The sequence below is a fragment of the Dendropsophus ebraccatus genome, chromosome 5 (genome assembly GCF_027789765.1).
Source record: "Dendropsophus ebraccatus isolate aDenEbr1 chromosome 5, aDenEbr1.pat, whole genome shotgun sequence".
NCBI lineage: Eukaryota > Metazoa > Chordata > Amphibia > Anura > Hylidae > Dendropsophus > Dendropsophus ebraccatus.
This window is the reverse complement of record NC_091458.1, coordinates 142,737,980-142,760,029: the sequence shown is the minus strand read 5'-3', so window position 1 is coordinate 142,760,029 and position 22,050 is coordinate 142,737,980. Positions and strand designations below refer to the sequence as shown.

The 22,050-nt window shown below is 46.4% G+C and overlaps 1 protein-coding gene across 2 annotated transcripts; it reads right to left on the bottom strand.

The window, feature by feature from the left end:
- Positions 1 to 800: 800 nt before the first annotated feature.
- Positions 801 to 20,962, bottom strand: LOC138793156 (stathmin-1-A). 2 transcript variants are annotated; one of them, XM_069971507.1, is made up of 5 exons: positions 20,794 to 20,962; positions 20,074 to 20,122; positions 3,272 to 3,447; positions 1,239 to 1,430; positions 801 to 1,161 (listed from the first exon to the last, which is right to left on the bottom strand). In XM_069971507.1, the coding sequence occupies exons 2-5, from the start codon at positions 20,084 to 20,086 to the stop codon at positions 1,102 to 1,104; spliced, it is 441 nt and encodes a 146-aa protein (XP_069827608.1). In that variant the 5' UTR covers positions 20,087 to 20,122; positions 20,794 to 20,962; the 3' UTR covers positions 801 to 1,101. The 2 variants fall into 2 exon arrangements, with proteins under 2 accessions (XP_069827608.1, XP_069827610.1); XM_069971509.1 differs by lacking the exon at positions 20,794 to 20,962 and adding an exon at positions 20,759 to 20,779.
- Positions 20,963 to 22,050: the final 1,088 nt, after the last annotated feature.

Genomic DNA, 22,050 nt, shown 5'->3' with positions numbered 1-22,050 from the left:
CTGGTTTGTTGCCCTCCTACAGCCTCCTTCACGTCTCCTTGTAGCACCTCAAGCCTCTGGACACTACGCTGACAAACTGCAAACCTTCTTGCTACAGCTCACATTGATGTGCCATCCTGGATAAGCTTCACTACCTGAGCCACTTGTGTAGGTTCTAGAGTCAGTCTCATGCTGTGCTACGAGAGTGAAAGCACCACCAACATTCAAGTGACCAAAACAGTCAGAAAGCATAGGTACTGAGAAGTGATCAGCCTGTAGTATAGTGTATTTTTTCACTGTCACTGTGTGTGACTCCCAAAACCGGGCCTCCATTGGGTTACAGGTTCCCTTTTAAGTTTTATTTTGCTACATTGGCAAAAAATTGTTGCCGCATAGCAGAGTCTTTTAACAGCATTTACAGATTTTACAGTAAGTCACAAGGATACAGGCACAATAGACTGGTGCTGGCACTATCTAGTACTATGGGAGTTTATGCATTTTGACCTGTGCATCACCTATTGCAACTAGCCTGATCACATCTTATCTATATACTGGTGTCACCGTAATATTGGTCGAGAACTGCAGGGATTTATATTCTATAATAAATTCTTCCTTTTAAGGGGGGGGGGGGGGGGAAGAGTTTGTCATCCAGGCTTTCTTCCAGAAACAGCACCTCTCATTCTCACTTTGTTTTTCAGCTCAGTGCCATTGAAGTGAATAGCAACAAACTGCAATACCACACACAACCTTGTGAGAGGGGTGGTGCTGTCTCCCTATATTATATATAGATAAAAAAAAAAAAAAGGCTTGTGAAGGCAGAGTTTCCCAACAAGTTATTTTATTAAGACAAACTATTACAAGTCAGATACAGAGAAACCATTGATATTTAAGTGCATTATGTAACAGTCTGAACACTGGTATAACAATACTAGAAAACCCCACACCAGTACAATACAACAGTAACCAGCACAGTAAGGAGACTGGATAAGTGAAAGGCTTCCTCATTAGCCAAGCAAATAGGATGCATTATGTCTGTCTAAATCATTACATGTGCTAAACATACAGGAGAGGACACTGATGGGATCAGCTTTGCAATGTTGGGGCAGCCTTCTCATACACAACTCAGTTCTCAGCTTCATCTTTGCAATCTTTCCCCTTTCTTATCTCATCCCCTTTCTTCTCCTAGGAAAAACAAACATTTTTCTGGTTGCCAATCATGGAGAGGGAAAACAAAAGCTTATGTAAACCACACCACTTACCAGTTCTCGCAATCGCTCCAGTTTTGCTGCCATCTGGGCCTCCCTATTTTCTTTAATAGCTTCCATTTTAGAAGTTAATTTTTCCTCCGCCATCTTGCTGAAGTTGTTGTTTTCTTCTTTAGCTTTCTGCAGAACTTCTTTCTCATGCTCCCTCTTCTCAGCAAGTTGTTTTAAGATTTCTGCTTCATGTAACTAAGAAAAAGGAGGAGATGAAGCTCATAGTATTAGGCACTTTGACTGGGCATGTTCCTTCTCTTCATGACTACACACTTTAAAAGACTACAACTTTTGTTCAGTCATGTAAAGTCTTGTAGCATTGTTTGAAGGCATGTTCACACCAGGGCTGTGGAGTCGGAGTCGGGGCTAGTTTTAACTGGATTCGGAGTTGGGAAAAAAAAAAAGTACTGAGCGAGTTTGAGTTTTGATATGGATTTTAGAGGTTTTGCTCATCAATATATTTTATGAGCAACATTTTAGTAGGACATTGGCCCTATCAGATAAGGGTGGTCAGGGAAAAGTTGTCGGTCACTATTTGGCAGTTTATTTCTGAGCTGGAAGAGTCCATTGTGTGGGGGAGATCTGTGCAGTTCTCTTCCTGGATGCCTATATATGAGGAGCAGTGTAATATGAAGATATCATGTGTAATATAGAGGAGAAGGGAGACATATGTACTGTAGCAGTAACCTCTGACCTCAATGTGGTGTTTTCTCTTTGGGAGAAGATTGTATGTTTTTCTTCAGTGTTCTATGGCTGCAGCAGGGTGTGTGTATATGAGGCAGAAAGTAAAGAGGTATTCTGGGCAACAGTGAAAAATCCAGGGGAGACGGGGTGGTTGGTTCATAATAATGAAGTCCTATTTACCCATCCCCATGCCTCCCCCCCCCCCCAGTGCAACGTGCTCCCAATCCTGTAATGTCACAACCCCACTCAAATGCCCACTCTGCCAGTGAGTGAGGCAGGACACAGCTGTAGTCACTGACTGGCTGAGCGGGTAGTTTCTCTCTCTGTCACTATGTGTGACCGCCTCTATATATCACAATGTGTGACCCCCCCCCCCTCTATATATCCTTATGTGTGACCCCCTCTATATATCACTATGGCTGACCTCTATGTCACAGGGATATGGCATTGTTGTGTTTCTTTGTGTATGGTGAATATTTAGTTGAAAACAGAAGATTGTCAGCAGGAAAAGACCACCTGCTCCATCTAGTCTAGTTGTGAGTTGTTCAGGACATGGAGACTGGCTGCATCCACTGCACACACAGGAGAAGCTGCTTTATATCTTTCCTTATTCCCTCAGAAGTCACTCCAGGATCATGTAGGACATTAAGGAGAAGCTGCTGAGCCAGTGTGATAAATAACTCCCCTGGTATCTGACTGTCCATTTATGAAGGAGCAGGAGTCTGAGTCGGTCCTGATAAAATTCAGGAGTCTGAGTTGGAGCTGCAGACTCCACAGCCCTGGTTCACACAACCATTAGCAGTGTAGTTTAGTGGAAGAATGAGACACACATAGCAGCAGTATTTCTTTCTGTCCAGTTGTGATGTAAAGGTGGCATTGTGCTGGCAGATGGTTAACATAGTACAATACTAAAGATGGCATGTAGCAGGAGGAAGGTGTTACTGATGCACTGGGTCTGCAGGAAGCCATGTCAGCAGATATGAAATAGCATCACAGCAAGGAGCAGGTTATACCAAACACTGAAATGCTGTTGAGATGACTAGCTAAAAGGATAGGGAAGACTACAGTGCAGCACTGAGCAGTAGTTACACTGGTAAATGCACAAGGGACAGCGAACCTGACTTGAGTGGTACAAGATGAGGCAAGAACAGATTTACCTTTCAGGAGCAGTGTGGGGGCCTGTAGCAGGCAGCTTGCAGGTAGTTTTCCTCCTTCCCATAGCACTAGCTAAGCCCTGTCTCACTTTCTGTAATATGCCCTGCATGTTACCAGAGACAAAATTCCCTAACAGCCAGTTAACAGATTACAGGAGAGACACCACTTAGCAGCCAAACCTTCAAGTAGTGACTCACCTTGCGCCTTTCTTCTGCCGCTTCCAACTTTTTCTGAATTTCTTCCAGTGAGCATTCCTTCTTCTTTGGTGAGGCAATGGAAAGATCTGGAGGAGCAGCATCAGTAGATGGAGGACTAAGGATCAGCTCAAATGCCTGACCAGAGGCACGTTTCTCCAGCTCTTTAACCTTAATGTCTATATAAAACAAGAAGTAATGATCAAAGAATTACAGTACTTAAATAGGCGAGTGATGACTCAATAGTATACTTCTCCTGTTATCTAGCATCTAGACCCCCCCCAATGAATAAATATCAGCTCAAAGTCAGCTCTAAAATTCTAGGAGCGGAGTTAATCCAATAATTTGCCCATGTGGGTGCAGACAATTTCAGTTTTAGCAAAAATCGCAAGTTTGACTTTTGCATTGCGCAGTCAAAAAAAACAACTCATGTTCCTTCTTCAGCACCGAGAGAGGAGGCGCGTGAGCCTCTCAAAGACTGTCATTATGACAGGGAGGCTGGTGGGATTCCTCGCCTTGCAATTTCCAGCAGTTTTGCTCCGTGTGCATGGAGCCTTATGCTGAACACACAAAAATGTGTGTGAGCCCCTCTGCCTCCTGAGACTGCTATCCTACATGGAAGCAGAGGACCCAACTACTGCATAGTCGTCTAAGGCCACATTTACACAGAACAGGGATGTGGAAGGCCCAACCCCCCCGCCCCGCACGGACAGCATCTCTGATGAGATGCTGGGAGACAGGGGAACTGCATAAATATGACAGTGCCACTCACATCCATGCGGTTCTCCTGGCTCCAAGCATTCCATCAGAGATGTTGCCTGTGTGTGGGGACTCATATAGTAGTAATGCCTGTAACTATGTGGCCAAGGCCTATTAGACTGAAGACTGAATGTTGCATGTTGAAAGGCAATGATTAGTTGACATGTACAATATTGGCTGAATATGGTCTGTCAACATGTGGATCGATCATGATTGGTCTGCAGCTGATCTAAGGATTGTATAAAACAGCCCTTCCCGCTTGCTGTCTGTGTAATAGCACAGGCAGCAAGCAGGAAACGCTGACCCGACAAGTCAGCAATTACCGGTAAAATATCTTTAGGTGTTTTAGGGCCTTTTGAGGTCAACTTTTGGGAAAAAAAAATGGATTTGTAGATTAACTCTTTGTTGTCCTGTTTTGGTGTTTTATTAAGCTCTCTCCATAGGAGAACAATGAAGACGGGGGAAGAGTTTTAAACTGATTTTTCGTGATAAATCATTTTTTGGCTAATAAACCCAATGAAAATCGCCTGGACTATTGATTTCTGCAAAAAAAAAAAAAAAAAAAAATAATAATAAATTCACGACAGTGACACTTTAATATCACATAATGCACAAGCTCACTAATATACACCATATAACATCTAATCTCTTACTGGGTCAATGTTATTTATAGGGCGCAGCATCCTTCTGCTCAAAGAATTGACAATTGATCTCAATGCCCTTTTAGTCAATGGCTAAATGAGCATTTATAGTAACTCATTCCTGATAATTCACCTATCTTAAAAGGGAACCAATCAGCCCGTTTGGGCAGATATGGTTCCCTGGATCATTGTATAAAGCACCTGGAGCGGCCCCGGCACGTACCAGCCGCGACCGCAGCAGGTGCTTTATAACTGAGAAAATTACTTTTATTCCCCAGCTCGTGACTAGATACGAGCGGGGAAGTAGTCATGGTGGGCGGCTCCCCGCTCGTATCTAGTCACAGCGCTTGGCGGGATGATTGACAGGCAGAGAGGCCAGTAACGGACCTCTCTGCCTGTCAATCATTCCCTCTGAGCGCGCTTAGGGTACAAACACATGCAGCAGATTTGATGCAGTGTTCAGTTATTTAGATCTAATCTGCTGCGTATCGCAGCAGTAAATACACAGCGTATATGCCGTGTGTGTTTGTACCCTTAAAGCACTTTTAGATAGAGGTAATGGTGTGCAGCGTAAACCATATACTAAATAAAAGAATGTTACATAGATCTCTCCCTTGTCTAGACATATCCGCCATGCAATGTTTACCTAGTTTTGGCCTAGTTTTAGAACTTGACCTAATAGTCATAATGACACTAAATACTGTACATGTAACGTGACAAGTCACACTGATGCCACAGAAGCAGACAATGGCAGATGATTTGCTATACATTTGTTAGAAGGCCTGTGCCTCAATACTTATTCCTATGCATTCTCATTTAACACTTGTGTAAGTAGGCCCAGATGTATAAATGAGGAAAAGCTGTAGTTCAGGTGTGTCAAACTCAGGCCCTCCAGCTGTTTCAGAACTACAATTCCCATCATGCCTGAAGCTTTGGCTGTCTAGGCATGATGGAAATTGTACTTTTGTAACAGCTGGAGGGCCTGAGTTTGACACGTGCTGTAGTTCTTTAACTGGAGGAGGAACACTGCTTTACAAGTAGTTTGAGAACGCAGAACAAAAAAAAAAAAAAAGCAGTACAGATTCAGATTTCACTGTCAACTTTTAGAAATATTTCTAAGTTTCTGCTTGAAACAGGCAAAATAGACAAGCGATAAAGTTTTTTTTCGCTTTAGTTACAGAATTCTGCACACTAATAGCTGCCCAATATTTGTGCACAGATAAAACCAAAACCTCTTTCCTTCTTAAATAGTCAAGTTTGATGTTTTGTATTGCCTGTGAGCACTGGAGCACAATACAGTTAATTCTCAAAAATACAACTTGCCTTATAATTGTTCAGAGGCCCAAAATTAAAGGAAATGGTCAGGACCAGAGACAAGTTTCTGACAGTGTTATATAGGTCACAGCACCCTTTTAACATGGTACCGGTAGCTCATCTGTCCATGTAGCAGAAATCCTATTATGACAAAGTGTCAGAGGAGCTGCAGCTCTCTGGCTGTCACACCTCTGCGATTCCTCCTCCTTTTGAATAATTTAGTGGCCTCCAGCACTCGTGCTGCTGATTTGTATTTAAAGGGACACTGTCACCCACTTTGTGCATTTTGACTGTTTGCCACAGGTGTAAAAGGTAAATGTTACAGCTTTCATTACTTTATTTCACCTCATGGTGCTTGTTCTGGTAAAAAGTTGTTATTACCTGTGGATTGGTATACGTGAGCAGGGCCTCGCGGCCTATGTGCCACACCGCTCCGCCCCTAGTGCCACTTAGCCAAGCCCCATTCATGAAGTCATCGATGCATAGGCCCCGCCCTCTCAGCAGCCATTGGAAGGGCCAGCTTAAAGCTTTAGGCCTTACCACCCCTAGATTGTCCCACACCAATGGCCGCTGAGGGGGCTGGGCCTATGCGGCGATGACTTCACGGATGGGGTGTGGCGATAGGGGCGGAGCGATGTGGCACATAGGCCACGAGGCCCCGCCCACATATACCAATCCACAGGTAATAAAAACGATTTTTTACCAGAACAGGCACCATGAGGTGTGATATAAAATAAGTAATGAAAGCTGTAACATTTACCCTTTACATCACACCTCATGGTGCTTGTTCTGGTAAAAAAAAATTGTTTTTATCACCTGTGGATTTGTATATGTGGGTGGGGCCTCGCGGGCTATGTGCCACATCGCTCCGCCCCTAGCGCCACTTAGCCCCGCCCCATCCGTGAAGTCATCGCCGCATAGGCCCAGCACCCTCAGCGGCCATTGGTGTGGGACAATCTAGGGGGGTGGGGCCTAGAGCTTTAAGCTAGCCCTTCCAATGGCTGCTGAGGGCAGGGCCTATGCATTGATGATGTCATGGATGGGGAGGTGCTAAGTGGCACTAGGGGCAGAGCGATGTGGCACATAGGGCCACAAGGCCCTGCCCACATATACCAATCCACAGGTAATAAAAACAACTTTTTACCAGAAGAAGCACCATGAGGTGTGATATAAAGTAATGAAAGCTGTAACATTTACCCTTTACACCTGTGAAGAGCAGTCAAAATACACAAAAGGGGTGACAGTGTCACTTTAAGCACCAGAGCCAAGAAGAGTGGTGCACGGCACTGACTGAAGTAAGCGTCACTGCTCAGCATGCATGCACCGCTCTTCCTGGCTACGGTGCTTAAATGAGTTTAGGACACGCGAGTCAGGGGTGCAAGAACTGGAGGCCAATAGGAAATTATTCAGAAGAGGAACAACTCCAACACTTGGTTACTCTACGAATAAACTTTTAGCTACAATGACTGATAAGCTACAGGTACCATGTTGAATAGGGTGCTGTGACCTATATAACACTGTCAGCAACTTGGGTCAGGTCAAAGTGCTGACAGATTCCTTTTGAAGGGGTTATCCAGTGCTACAAAAACATGGCCACTTCTTCCAGAGACAACCCCACTCTTGTCTCCAGCTTGGGTGGGGTTTATGATGCTCAGTTCCATAGAAGTGAATGGAGCTTAACTGGAGACAAGAGTCGTGTTGTCTCTGAAAGAAGAAAGTGGACATGTTTTTGTAGCATTGGATAACCCCTTTAACCCTTTAAGGACAGAGCAAATTTCGATTTTTGCGTTTTCGGTTTTTCCTCCTTGTGCATAAAAGGCCATAGAACTTGCATTTTTCCACCTAGAGACCCACATGAGCCCTTATTTTTTGCGTCACTAATTGTACTTTGCAATGACAGGCTGAATTTTTGCATAAAGTACACTGCGAAACCAGAAAAAAATTCAAAGTGTGGTGAAATTGAAAAAAAACCCGCATTTTGTTTATTTGGGGGAAATGTGTTTTTACGCCATTCGCCCTGGGGTAAAACTGACTTGTTATATATGTTCCTCAAGTCGTTACGATTAAAACGATATGTAACATGTAAAACTTATATTGTATCGGATGGCCTGTAAAAAATTTAAACCATTGTCAACAAATATACGTCACTTAAAATCGCTCCATTCCCAGGCTTATAGCGCTTTTATCCTTTGGTCTATGGGGCTGTGTCAGGTGTCATTTTTTGCGCCATGACATGTTCTTTCTATCGGTACCTTGATTGCGCATATACGACTTTTTGATCGCTTTTTATTACAATTTTTCTGGATTTGATGCGACCAAAAATGCGCAATTTTGCACTTTGGGATTTTTTTGCGCTGACGCCATTTACCGTGCGAGATCAAGAATGTGATTAATTAATAGTTCGGGCGATTACGCACACGGCGATAGCAAACATGTTTATTTATTTATTTATTTATTTACTTTTATTTATAACCTGGGAAAAGGGGGGTGATTCAGACTTTTATTAGGGGAGGGGGCTTTTTACTAATAATGACATTTTTTTTTTAACTTTTACACTTATACTAGAAGCCCCCCTAGGGGACTTCTAGTATAAGTGATCTGATCTCTCATAGAGATCTCTGCAGCATAGATATGCTGCAGAGATCCATGAGATAGGCACTCGTTTACTTTCGGCTGCTGCAGCCGGAAGTAAACGAGTGCCGAGCCGGGGACGGCGCCATCTTGGAGCGGTCCCCGGCCGGCTTCATTTACGGAGATCGCTCCTCCGGGATAACATCTTGGAGGAGCGATCTCCCCACTAGACACCAGGGATGACGCTGCGTCCGGTAATCGGATGCAGCTGTCATGTTTGACAGCTGCATCCGATTACTGTATTAGCGGGCACGGCGATCGGACCGTGCCCGCTAATACCTACGGTCCCGGGCTACACGCGGCACCCGGGACCGGCGCGGTTCAGAGCGGGGCCGCCGCGCGGCCCCGCTCTGAACTCCCTTACCGGCATCAGGGCGTAAATTTACGCCCGATGTCGTTAAGGGGTTAAGCAATAAACAATCTCAGCTCAGCATTCCTATTACCAATGTTGAAACCTGAGCTGTGATTAGTTGTGGGCATTTGAGAAATCTGGGCCAGTACATAAGTTTTACACAAGTATGACACAGTTCGGTACCCACATGTAGCAAGGTTTGTGTGATCCTTGGCTTGTACACTTAAGGCTGTATTACACAGCCCGATGTTCAGGGAAAGAGTGCAGACCTGTCCGCTCAGGGCTCGCTTCTTCCTCGCTGCATTATGCTATTACACGTACAGACAGCAAGCGGGGAGCAACAGGAGGGGCCATCTCAAGGATCCTTAGATTGTATGGGCTGCCCGTTTAAGTCAGCAGCTCCTACATCAGGCAATACACAGAAGACCGATCATGATTTTCCAACACGTTGAAAGATCATACATTGGCTTATCCTTGCCTTTCAAAATATGCTATTACACTAAACAATTATCAGCTTGAAGTGTCGCTATTCAGCCAAGTAAGGCCTTAAAGGAACTCCGTCCAAGTTACGGGAAATGCACATATACTGCCATTTCCCTTAATTTAGTAGTTTAGGCTGGCTTCAAATTCTCTCAAAAAAAGTAAAAATAAATAAATAAACTGTTTACATGAAGTATGTGCAGCAGGGGGTGCAGTATATGTAGACATTACATTGTAAATATACCTGGGGACTTTCCTGTGCTGTACTCACAAAATTTAGCTACTGTTCCCTGACCTGACAAGAGCCCAGTGGGGCAAAAACCAACCCCCATCTCATCACAAGTAACACAGCAGTCCCGTCCTTTGTGCCGGACACTACCCATCCCCCCCAGGGAAAACATCCCCCCGGCTGCTCCAACTGCATCACAGCACGTCCTCTGTGCAGCGTGTCCCCACTAGTGATGTCACGATACCAAAATTCGATACCGATACTAACTTTTTTATTTCGATACTCAATACCGATTCGATACTTAGTAAAGTATAAAAAAAACAAAAAAAACACAGGGGTAGAAATATAGTCACTAGTCATTATCATTAATACAATTCTGCTCTTCCAAATAGCCTGATCACCGAGACAGCTCTGCTGCACCACCCACCACCCAGACAGCTCTGCTGCACCACCCACCACCCAGACAGCTCTGCTGCACCACCCACCACCCAGACAACTCTGCTGCACCACCCACCACCCAGACAACTCTGCTGCACCACCCAGACAGCTCTGCTGCACCACCCACCACCCAGACAGCTCTGCTGCACCACCCACCACCCAGACAGCTCTGCTGCACCACCCATCACTCAGACAGCTCTGCTGCACCACCCATCACTCAGACAGCTCTGCTGCACCACCCATCACTCAGACAGCTCTGCTGCACCACCCATCACTCAGACAGCTCTGCTGCAACACCCATCACTCAGACAGCTCTGCTGCAACACCCATCACTGAGACAGCTCTGCTGCAACACCCATCACTAAGACAGCTCTGCTGCACCAGTTACCAAGATTGCGGAGGAAAAGAAGAGGAGGTTACACAGGATCCCACACACTACAGCCGATCTTATCTGCTCCTCTCAGCCCGGCCACCTCCCCCACCTGCCAGCCGGCTGGATCCTCACATGTGCTGCACATCCCCCGGCCTCCTCTCCCGGATTTCACAGACCCCCGCTCTCCCTCTTCATCCTCCCCACCTCCAGCCTTCTTAGTCCTCCTCCCTCCCTCTCCAGCCGCTCTCCTCTGTGCAGCTCCGGCTCCTCTCCCAGACATCCCGCTCTCCCTCTCCGTACTCCTCTCTCCTGGACCTCCCGCTCTCCCTCCAGCCTTCTCCTCCGTCCTCCTCTCTCGCTCTCCCTCTCCAGCCGCTCTCCTCCGTGCAGCTCCGGCTCCTCTGCATAAATCATCTCTCTGATAACCAGTGGCGGATTAAATGTACCCTGGGCTGTCCACCCAACCTCCCCCCCCCCCCCCCCCCGGTCAATCCGCCCACATTATAATCCACTACTGCCCCCGCCAATGCTGTCCCCAATAAACACTGCCTGCCTCCCCTAACTGCTGGCCCCAACAAACAATGTTTGGTCCCTTGCTGCACAGAGGATGTCAGGAGAGGAGGGGGCTGATCTTAAAGGGGCTGATCTTAAAGGGGAGGTCACAGCAGCACAGAGGATGTCAGGAGAGGAGGGGGCTGATCTTATTGGGGAGGTCACAGCAGCACAGAGGATGTCAGAAGAGGGTGCTAATCCTATAGGAGATGGTCCCCCTCTACCCCCTTATAGATGGTCCCTCTTCCCCCCCCCTTATAGCTGGTCCCCCTCCCCCCTATAGCTGGTCCCCCTTCCCCCCCCCCTTATAGCTGGTCCCCCTTCCCCCCCCCCCCCTTATAGCTGGTCCCCCTTCCCCCCCTTATAGCTGGTCCCCCTTTCCCCCCCTTATAGATGGTCCCCCTTTCCCCCCTTATAGCTGGTCCCCCCTCTCCCCCCTTATAGCTGGTCCCCCCTCTCCCCTTCCCCCCCAGCAGATAACACAAAAAAACAAAACAAAAAAAACTCACCTGCCGTCCGTTCCCCCGTCGAGCCTCTCTCCCTCTGCAGCCTCCGGCTGATGTGCGGCTGCCGAGGGTGTCCCGTCCTATCCCCGGCAGCGCGCGCATCAGAGAGCTCCCCGTGCGCCGGAAGTCACAGCCGCACGGGGAGCTCTCTGATGCGCGCGCTGCCGGGGGATAGGACGGGACACCCCCGGCAGCCGCGCATCAGCCGGGGGACAGTTCACAGTGGCGGACTATAATGTGGGCGGCGTGGCGTGGGCCCCCCCCCGGAGCCTTGGGGCCCGGGCGGCCGCCCAAATTATCATCCGCCACTGCTGATAACAGTCCGGCTCCGCCAGACTCTGTTATCAGAGAGACACCAGCAGCGGGGGTCTGTTACACACAGTAGCCAACCCCCGCTGTATATGGAGCGGGCTCAGGAGGGGTCAGATGCCGCTGTCAGTGTGACAGCGGCATCTATATACTTAAATAGCCGGCACTAGCAATAGCTAAGTGCCGGCTATTTGAAATTGGCGCCAATGGGAGCGGAGGGAGGGAGAGCAGAGGAGGAGACTGCAGGGGGCAGTGAGAGGCACATAGAGAACACGGCCGGCGCTCAGCTAGCCGCCGGCCATGTTCTCTGCTTAACTTAAAAGTTTCGATACCAGGAAATCCTGGTATCGAACCGTTTTTTTGCCCGAAATATCGATAGTATCGATATTTCGGTGCATCGTGCATCCCTAGTCCCCACTTCAGTAATTGATCATGTTCAGCAGAAGAGAGGCAGCGGTGCAACGACAGAGGATCCTTTACCCTGCTGCACACAGTACAGGGCTGTTACCGGGAGTTTCAGCCCTGTCCTGTGTGCAGCGGGGGTTAATAGCACAGTACCTGAATTTTGTGAGTGAAGCACAAGGCCCCAGCTATTTTTACCATGTAATGTCTACATATACTGCACCCCCTCCTGGTCACTTCATGTAAATACACACAAGTTGTGATATAACTTTTTTTGAGAATTTGAAGCCTGCCTAAAATACTAATTGAGGGGAATATGTGCATTTCCCCATTAGTGTACATTAGGAATTTGTCTAACTCTGCTTATGTAACATTTTAAAAAATACATACATTCTGGGCAGAGTTATCTTAACCCCTTGGACAGAGCCCAAAAGGCCTTAAGTGTCACTGTCGTTAATTTTTTTTAATTTGCAGAAATCAATAGTCCAAGTGATTTTAAGAAACTTTGTAATTGGGTTTATTAGGCAAATATGCCATTATCTTTATTTAATAAGAGTTTTCCCAGGTCCCCCCTCCTCTCCTTTCTGTCATCCACTGCTCAGAATCAGGAAATCTCAATCAGACGGATCCCGCTATTCAGAGGTCAGTGGAGGGAGAGCTTCAAACTGCTTTTTCATGATAAAAATTTATTTTTCGGCTAATAAACCCAATGACAAAGTTTCTTAAAATTGCCTGTACTATTGATTTCTGCAAAAAAAATTTTAATGACAGTGACCCTAAGTATCGGGCCAATTTTCATTTTTGCGTTTTCGTTTCTTCCTCCTCTTCTAAGAGCTACAACCTACTTTTCCATCTACAGGGCCAAGTGAGGGTTTGTTTGTTTTCAGTAACAGGTGTATTTTCTAACGGCGCCTTTCAATCTCGCATAAGATTAATCTCGCATAAAATTAATGACAAAACCCCCAAAATATTATTTACGAGGTGAAATTGGGATAGAAATTTTTTATTAATATATATTATATACACACACACACATATATACATACACACACATATATATACACATATACATACATACATACAATTCCGCATGTTTTACTATTTTTATTAGCAGTAAAACTTTTCTTTGCTAATAGGTATTAAAAAGGCCCTACTGTAACTCACAGCACTTATTTTTTCACCTACCAGGCTGTATGGGGTGTCATTATCTCTAGTTTTTATTAGAATCACATCAGTGTTGATCTGACATATTGATCACTTTTTAATACGCCAATTTTGTCTTTATCGCTTTTTGTTCATGCCGTTCAGTGGGGAGAAAATATTTTAATAGACCCAACAATTATGCATGTTACTACATATATGTTATTTTATTATTTATGTGTTTTATCTATAAAATTGGATGGGGAGGGGGGGGGGGGTTTATTTAGACTTGGGGGAAGGGCTATGGTGTGTTTTTAAACATTTATTTTACACTTATGTCCCCCCAGGGGACTATTACATACACACATTAGATTAGTAACACTGATCACTGCTATGCCATAGCATAGCAGGGAACATTGTTAGTGGCGATTTTAAGAAGAATGACTGCACGGAGGAAGGTAAGAGACCCCTGAAGTCAGGCCATGCGATCGGGACCCCCGCAGCGTGTCGTTAAGCAACAGGAGCTGCTCCTGTCAGTTACACTTAAATGCGATTGCAGTGCTTAAGGAGTTACCGGCGATCGTGGCAGCCCACCATTGAGGGCTAGCTGATAGCAGCCGGTCCTCACCCGCTATGAAGTGAGCTCATCTCGCTTCGTAGCCCAGTACCCCTGCAGGGCACACATTTCCGCCAAGGCCCAGGCTGCTGGGGCACAAATGTATGCCTGTGGTCATTAAGGGGTTAACTCTGTACACTGGTAGCCCAATGTCTCTTGAAGGTTCCCTGTGCCAAGGTACCTATTCTCTTATGACCTGTGATGCCCAGATAGGCCCCCAAATTTTCTTGAGGTTTTTCATGTATATATATACACACACACACCTAACAACCTACAATCTAGATTGTTTTAATTTCATTGTGCCATTGTCCACACATTTTAATGTACTGTCCGTCTATTACATACAATGTACTAAGTTTTCTTTTTTTTCCAGTATTCTCCTTGTTTACTTTTAGTTACAATTAGATACATAAAAAATGCACTCTTCTATTCAGGATCTGTCACTAGTTTGTGCCTTTAAGGGTCAGTTTACACGTACAGTATCCGCAGCATGTTTGGGGTGTGTGCTGGAAGTGACTGTGCCGCTACTGGTCATTGGTTTCACGTGCACGCCACGATAGTATTATACCTGGCCCCCTCCTGTATACTTCTAAGATGTAGGAGACAAGGTTTGTCATGGAAAGTGGTAGGCAGAGACATCTCCTGCCCTCCACAATAATATCAAGTATAGTATTGAAAAAAAAATAAGGAAAAACATGCATATCCTGTACATGCCCAGTAACGTAGCTGGGAGAGAGCACAGCAACGCAATCCACACGCAAATATATTATATATATATATATATATATAAACACACACACACACATATATAAACACACACACACACACACACATATATAAACACACACACACACATATATAAACACACACACACACACATATATAAACACACACACACACACACACATATATAAACACACACACACACACACACATATATAAACACACACACACACACACACACATATATAAACACACACACACACACACACATATATAAACACACACACACACACATATATAAACACACACACACACACATATATAAACACACACACACACACACATATAAACACACACACACACATATAAACACACACACACACATATAAACACACACACACACACACACATATAAACACACACACACACACATATATATAAACACACACACACACATATATATAAACACACACACACACATATATATAAACACACACACACACATATAAACACACACACACACACATATATATATAAACACACACACACACACATATATATATAAACACACACACACACACATATATATAAACACACACACACACATATATATAAACACACACACACACATATATATAAACACACACACACACATATATATAAACACACACACACACATATAAACACACACACACACACACATATAAACACACACACACACATATAAACACACACACACACATATAAACACACACACACACACATATAAACACACACACACACACATATAAACACACACACACACATATAAACACACACACACACATATAAACACACACACACACACATATAAACACACACACACACACATATAAACACACACACACATATAAACACACACACACATATAAACACACACACACATATAAACACACACACACATATAAACACACACACACATATAAACACACACACACATATAAACACACACACACATATAAACACACACACACATATAAACACACACACACATATAAACACACACACACATATAAACACACACACACATATAAACACACACACACATATAAACACACACACACATATAAACACACACACACATATAAACACACACACACATATAAACACACACACACATACAAACACACACACACATATAAACACACACACACATATAAACACACACACACATATAAACACACACACACATATAAACACACACACACATATAAACACACACACACATATAAACACACACACACATATAAACACACACACACATATAAACACACACACACATATAAACACACACACACATATAAACACACACACACATATAAACACACACACACATATAAACACACACACACATATAAACACACACACACATATAAACACACACACTTTGCTGGCGAGGTACTACGGCCAGATAGTGGATCGCACAGCTGCCACACTCACCCCGGCCGTGTTCACTGCGTTACTGAGTGTCAGATCCTTGTTGATCCTGTGGATAGCTAGTCAGTCTGGGCTGGAAAACCCATGTACAGGATCTGCAGCAGATTTGCTTTGAATCTGCAACTTCAAATCTGCTGCAGATCTTGTAAGTGTGAATGCACCCTAAATGGTTTTTCAGGCCCAGACTCACTAGCTATCCACAGGATCAACAAGGATGACAACCAGTGACACAATGAACGAGGCCAGGGTGAGCGTGGCGGCTGTACAATCCACTCCCTGGCCATATCACCTCACCAGCATAGTCTGTGTGTGTATGTATAATAAATATCTATATATATATCTATACACACAAACACAGTGGGTACCTTGGCTGAAGAGTAACTTTGTTTAAGAGCGTTTTGGTTTAAGAGCTGACAGTTTTTCTAAATTGTGACTTAAAGAGCATTGTTTTGGTTTAAAAGAGAAGTCCGGCGAAAATAATTTTTTTTATATGTTATTACTTATGGAAAGTTATACAATTTTCTAATGTACATTAATTATGGGAAATGCTCATATACTGCTATTTCCCTTAATTTAGTGTATCAGGAAGTGTTAGAATTATCTCTGAAGCAGTGACGTCACGACCAACGGTGTAATTCCTATGGAGTGTCCAGCAGGGGGCGCTCTATATATAGAAGTCAATGAGTACCATTGACTTCTATATATAGTGCGCCCCTGCTGGACACTCCATAGGAATTACAGTGTATGTAATGTAATGCACTGTACTGTTGTGACTTTATGAATACATTTATGGAATACTTTGTCCTTGCTCCCCAAAGTATCCCATAAATGTATTCAATGATACATTTGCAGGGCACCGAGCAGGGAGGGAGAGGTGCCATCTACCTCCCCCCTCCCTGCTCGGTGCTGGGAACATATACAAAGTAGCAGTAGTACCTTTTGCTATCCCTATCACCGCCCGCGCCGCTCACACAGGGGCTGCTATTCATCGCGCCGCTGATTCCCCGCCGCCCCTAACTACCTGCCCGCTCGCTCGCCCGCCCCGTTCCTGGCCGCCGCTCTCTGCTCATGCCGGCCGCGTCAGCCCACCCCTGGTGTCCCCGGCCGGGGTGGGGGCGGGCTGACGCGGCCGGCATGAGCAGAGAGCGGCGGCCAGGAACGGGGCGGGCGGGCGGGCGGGTAGTTAGGAGCGGCGCGGGCGGCGGGGAATCAGCAGCGCGATCGTAAGTTTGATGCCGGGAGGAGGAGGAGGGGGAGCGGCGGGGGGCATGAATAGCAGCCCCTGTGTGAGCGGCGGCGGTGCAAGCGGTGATAGGGATAGCAAAAGGTACTACTCCCCCATTATCTGCAGATAATGGGGGAGTAGTGCTTTGTATATGTTCCCAGCACCGAGCAAGGAGAGAGGGGGTAGATGGCACCTCTCTTCCTCCCTGCTCTGTGCCCTGCAAATGTATTCATTAAATACATTTATGGGATACTTTGGGGAGCAAGGACACTTGCTCCCCAAAGTATTCCATAAATGTATTCATAAAGTCACAACAGTACAGTGCATTACATTACATACACTGTAATTCCTATGGAGTGTCCAGCAGGGGCGCACTATATATAGAAGTCAATGGTACTCATTGACTTCTATATATAGAGCGCCCCCTGCTGGACACTCCATAGGAATTACACCGTTGGTCGTGACGTCACTGCTTCAGAGATAATTCTAACACTTCCTGATACACTAAATTAAGGGAAATAGCAGTATATGAGCATTTCCCATAATTAATGTACAATAGAAAATTGTATAACTTTCCATAAGTAATAACATATAAAAAAATAATTTTCGCCGGACTTCTCCTTTAAGAGCTCCCTGTACTGGGTGGAAGGGAGAGTTGGGGAGGGGCATATTCTGTATAGCATGGTCTACAGCCCTGTGCTCTGACCCAGGAGATCTCCGCCGCCTTCCAAATCATAAGGCCCCCTTCACAAGTCCGGAAAAACCATCCGGATTTCTGGACCCATAGGCTTGCATTAGTCACGGACACCCTTCCGGATTTTTCCAGAAGGGTGTCCGTTCCGGAAAATAGGACCGGATTTTTTAGATCCTGTCCTATTTTCGTCCGGAAATCCGGCACGGACACTTCCATAGAAGTCTATGGGAGCGCCGGAAGCACGGACGCTTTCCTGATGCACATCAGGAAAGCGTCCGGGGTTCCATGTGGTCTGTGCACCCCCACCCCCACAGCCCCATCCCCCAGACCTCACCAGCCGCCTCCTGCTGCGCCGTGCTGTCCTCCTCCCATTCATTCTGCTGCTGGACCCCCCGCTCTGCCCCCCCACCCCCGGACCTCAGCGCCTGGTGCCCGACTCCCTCCCCCAATTCCGCCTCCGGACCTCAGCGGACAGACCCACGTTATGCCGCTGCTTTCCTCCCACGCCACCCTAGAACTCAGCTCTCTCCCCCCCCCCCCCCCCCCCCTCCGGACCTCGGCCGGCCGCTCGACCCCCTGTACTGCTGATCGACCCCCCCCAACCTATGCACGAACCCCCCCTACACACACACATACACTCACCTCAGCGCCTGACCGTCCCCCCTGGACCTCACATGCGATGACAGAGGAGGAGAAAAGAAGAGCAGCCAGAGCAGGATCGAGGACAGGTGAGATGACACACTACAACCCCCACCATGCCCTGCTGACAGGATGATGGGAGTTGGTACTTCTGGAGCCTGTGGCCATCCACGTTGCAGAAGTATAACCCTCACCATGCCCTGCTGACAGGTCATGATGGGAGTTGTACCTCTGCAGCCTGTGGCCATCCAGGTTGCAGAAGTTTTTCTTCTGATCAGGAAATCCTGAAGGTTTTTCCTGATTTGTTTCCTGAAGGTAAAAAACCGATTACTGTCAGGAAATCCTGATGACATTTGGGGCCTCCTGATCAGGATTTCCTGACAGTAAAAACTGACACGGACGTGTGAATGGGGCCTAACAGATCCACTTCAGGCTGGGGCTTGCATCTGGGGACAGGACTGTGGAGGTAATCTCTCCATAGCTGTAACTGTTCTCTCCCCGGACAGAGTGCTGCTATACTGTACCCACATCGGCCCTGCTCATTCCTTTATGCGCCCTGCAGTCTGTCAGTGCTGATGGTCCATGCTGAGTACACACAACCCTTCCCCATTGCTGCCATGTGACCACACAAACCTCTGACAGTAGTCCTGCTTCTCTATTCTAGCCTGTTGTACTACACTACTGCATTATGAGGATCTGCAGCTGTTTTTTCAGGTTTATGCACTAACTATACATTATACTCCACATGCTGATTGCTATACTGTACAGTAACTTATAATATCACATATTCAGCTGTTTATAAATGTTTGTTTTATCTATTCTGCATGTTATTCAGAAAATAAAAATTTTTGGGGGGTGTGGAACCATTTGTCTGCATTTCAATGATTTCTTATAGGAAAATTTGCTTTGGTTTAAGAGTGGATTTGGATTACAAGCACGGTCCCGGAACGAAGTGTGCTCGTAATCCAAGGCACCGCTGTGTGTCTATCTGAATTTACATGCAGCTTGGAAGTGGATTGCACGGCTGCGCTCGCTCCCAGCTACGTTACCGGAACCATTTACAAACTGATGAGATTATCCTGCTGGTGTCTCGGTTGCCTTTAGCGGGAAAAACCCCTCAATGTTTACAGAACAAAGGATCATTTAAAAATACATGGTCCTTCGCATACAGAATCAGGCCAGGTTTAGGTAACTTCAGTAGATGAGCTAAACACTGCAGAAAAGAAGGTAAACCTAAAAAGATAACATCCCAATAAAGAGAACTTTATTCACATGTAATACAGCCATTCAACTATCAGCCTCCTACCAGCGTCAGACATGACTGAAAGTGCAAGTTGTGACCAGCTGCCCAGAAGCTGCAAGAAAAAGAGAAGCGTGTTAGTGACAATGCACACTATGCGCTCTCCCTGCATCCACCACCAGAGCGGGAAGAAAGGGCCCACGTGACCAGCAGGGACGCGCCCACCTGTCATCCCCACGAGGGTACCACAACAAAAGAGCGCGCAACACGGCCCACGTGACCCGCGGAGAACCGAAAACAACGAACTAGCCGTGTCCGCGCCGAGGATCCCGAGAGCCACACCCGCGAGACAGCGGGGAAAACGGGCAGTGTAGGCGCAGCCAGTGATTAGCAGTCGGGGCGGCGCCACATCCAGCGCAACCAATGGCAAATGAGGCGGCGCAAGACATTACACCTGAACAAAACAGGGAGCGCGCCTATTATATTCCGCGCTGACAGACGGTACAGCACAAACCAAAACCGCTGCGGTAACGCACCTCTGTGCAAATCAGCCAACCCATTACATGTGCGATTACTTTCCAGAATGGGCGAATTCTATAACTACGTGTACTGAGAGCAAAGCTAAGAAGCACCCAATTATCCAGAACAGTGTACATCCCGCAGCACCCATTGACGCCGCCGGCCCCGCAGCTGAACGCCAAGCACCCCATCAAACCGCCGGCCCCACAGCGCTCCATGAGGCGGGCATTACCTCAGAGCGCTCTGCGCGCCGTACCCTACTCTTACCTGTCTCCACCGACGAATACCTCGCGCGCTCTCAACTGCCGCGAACAAAAGCGCCCACCACGGACACGTGACCTGCTCTACGCGCCCCTCATTGGCCGAGACGATCTGTACGAGACGCCGTCTGACAACCCGCCTTCTCCGAGTACCAGCGGCTGGAGCCAAGTGAGAAAAGCGGGGGGGTGCCCCCAACTCCACAGTTGGATGGTTTCGCCCCTGTTACCAACATAGCTCATTCCGTATACATCTGCCACGTTCTGGAGTGTACCATTATTCCACACGTGTGCACTATACCTATGCATCACTATATCTATACACTATGGTACTTTATATCTGTCTGTGAGGATGATGGAGAAGGGGAGGCAGAATGATACCGTGTGTAGCTGCCATGGCTGTGCTGTGTGAGGGAGAGAAGCGCCATGGACATGCTGTGTATACATGTGGTAACATCAACACATAAACATGATCACAGGACACTCACCGCAAGCCATGGCAGCAGCAAACAGTCGGGTCTATGGTCGCGATGTGACTCCAATTATTTTCATCTGAACCACGATACTGTCTGCATAGAATGCTGTAGATTGCTATAGGTGGCCGTATACCGCTGTAGCATGCTATATACTGCTATCATAGTTGCCAACAGTCCCGGTTTTGCAGGGATTGTCCCGATTTCGGGAAGCCCCGCCCCCTGCTCATGTAGAGCAGGGAGAGAAGTCGCTGGGGGACTAGAGAAACCACACAGGTGAATTGAGTATAGCTTTTTTTTGTTTTAAATACAGATGAAGGGGGTGGTGGTATGATGAAGGGACAGGAGGATGCTGAAGGCAGTACTGGTATGATGATGAAAGGGCAGGAGGATGATGAAGGGGGTAGTAGTATGATGATGGAGGGGCAGGAGGATGATGATGGGGGTAGTAGTATGATGATGGAGGGGCAGGAGGATGATGATGGGGGTAGTAGTATGATGATGGAGGGGCAGGAGTATGAAGGGGTAGTAGTATGATGGTGGAGGTGCAGGAGGATGAAGAGGGTAGTAGTATGATGGAGGAGCAGGAGGATAAATGCACATATGGTGCTATTTTCCTCAATTTACTAGCTCAGGCAGGCTTCAATTTCTCACAAAAAAAAAAAAAATTGACATCACGACTCCCCCCCGTCTATACCCACAGGGTCCAGTAGGGGGCACAGTATATGTAGACATAACATGTAAGGGCCATTACTGTGCTTTCTGCTCAAAATTCAGCTACCCCCCTCCCCCCA

Excerpts from the sequence above, each read along its gene's own strand:
- LOC138793156 (XM_069971507.1), bottom strand. Across the intron at positions 1,431-3,271 it reads CGGCAGAAGAAAGGCGCAAG|TTACATGAAGCAGAAATCTT; the intron begins GTGAGTCACTAC and ends CCTTTTTCTTAG. Across the intron at positions 1,162-1,238 it reads TGGAGCGATTGCGAGAACTG|GAGAAGAAAGGGGATGAGAT; the intron begins GTAAGTGGTGTG and ends TGTTTTTCCTAG.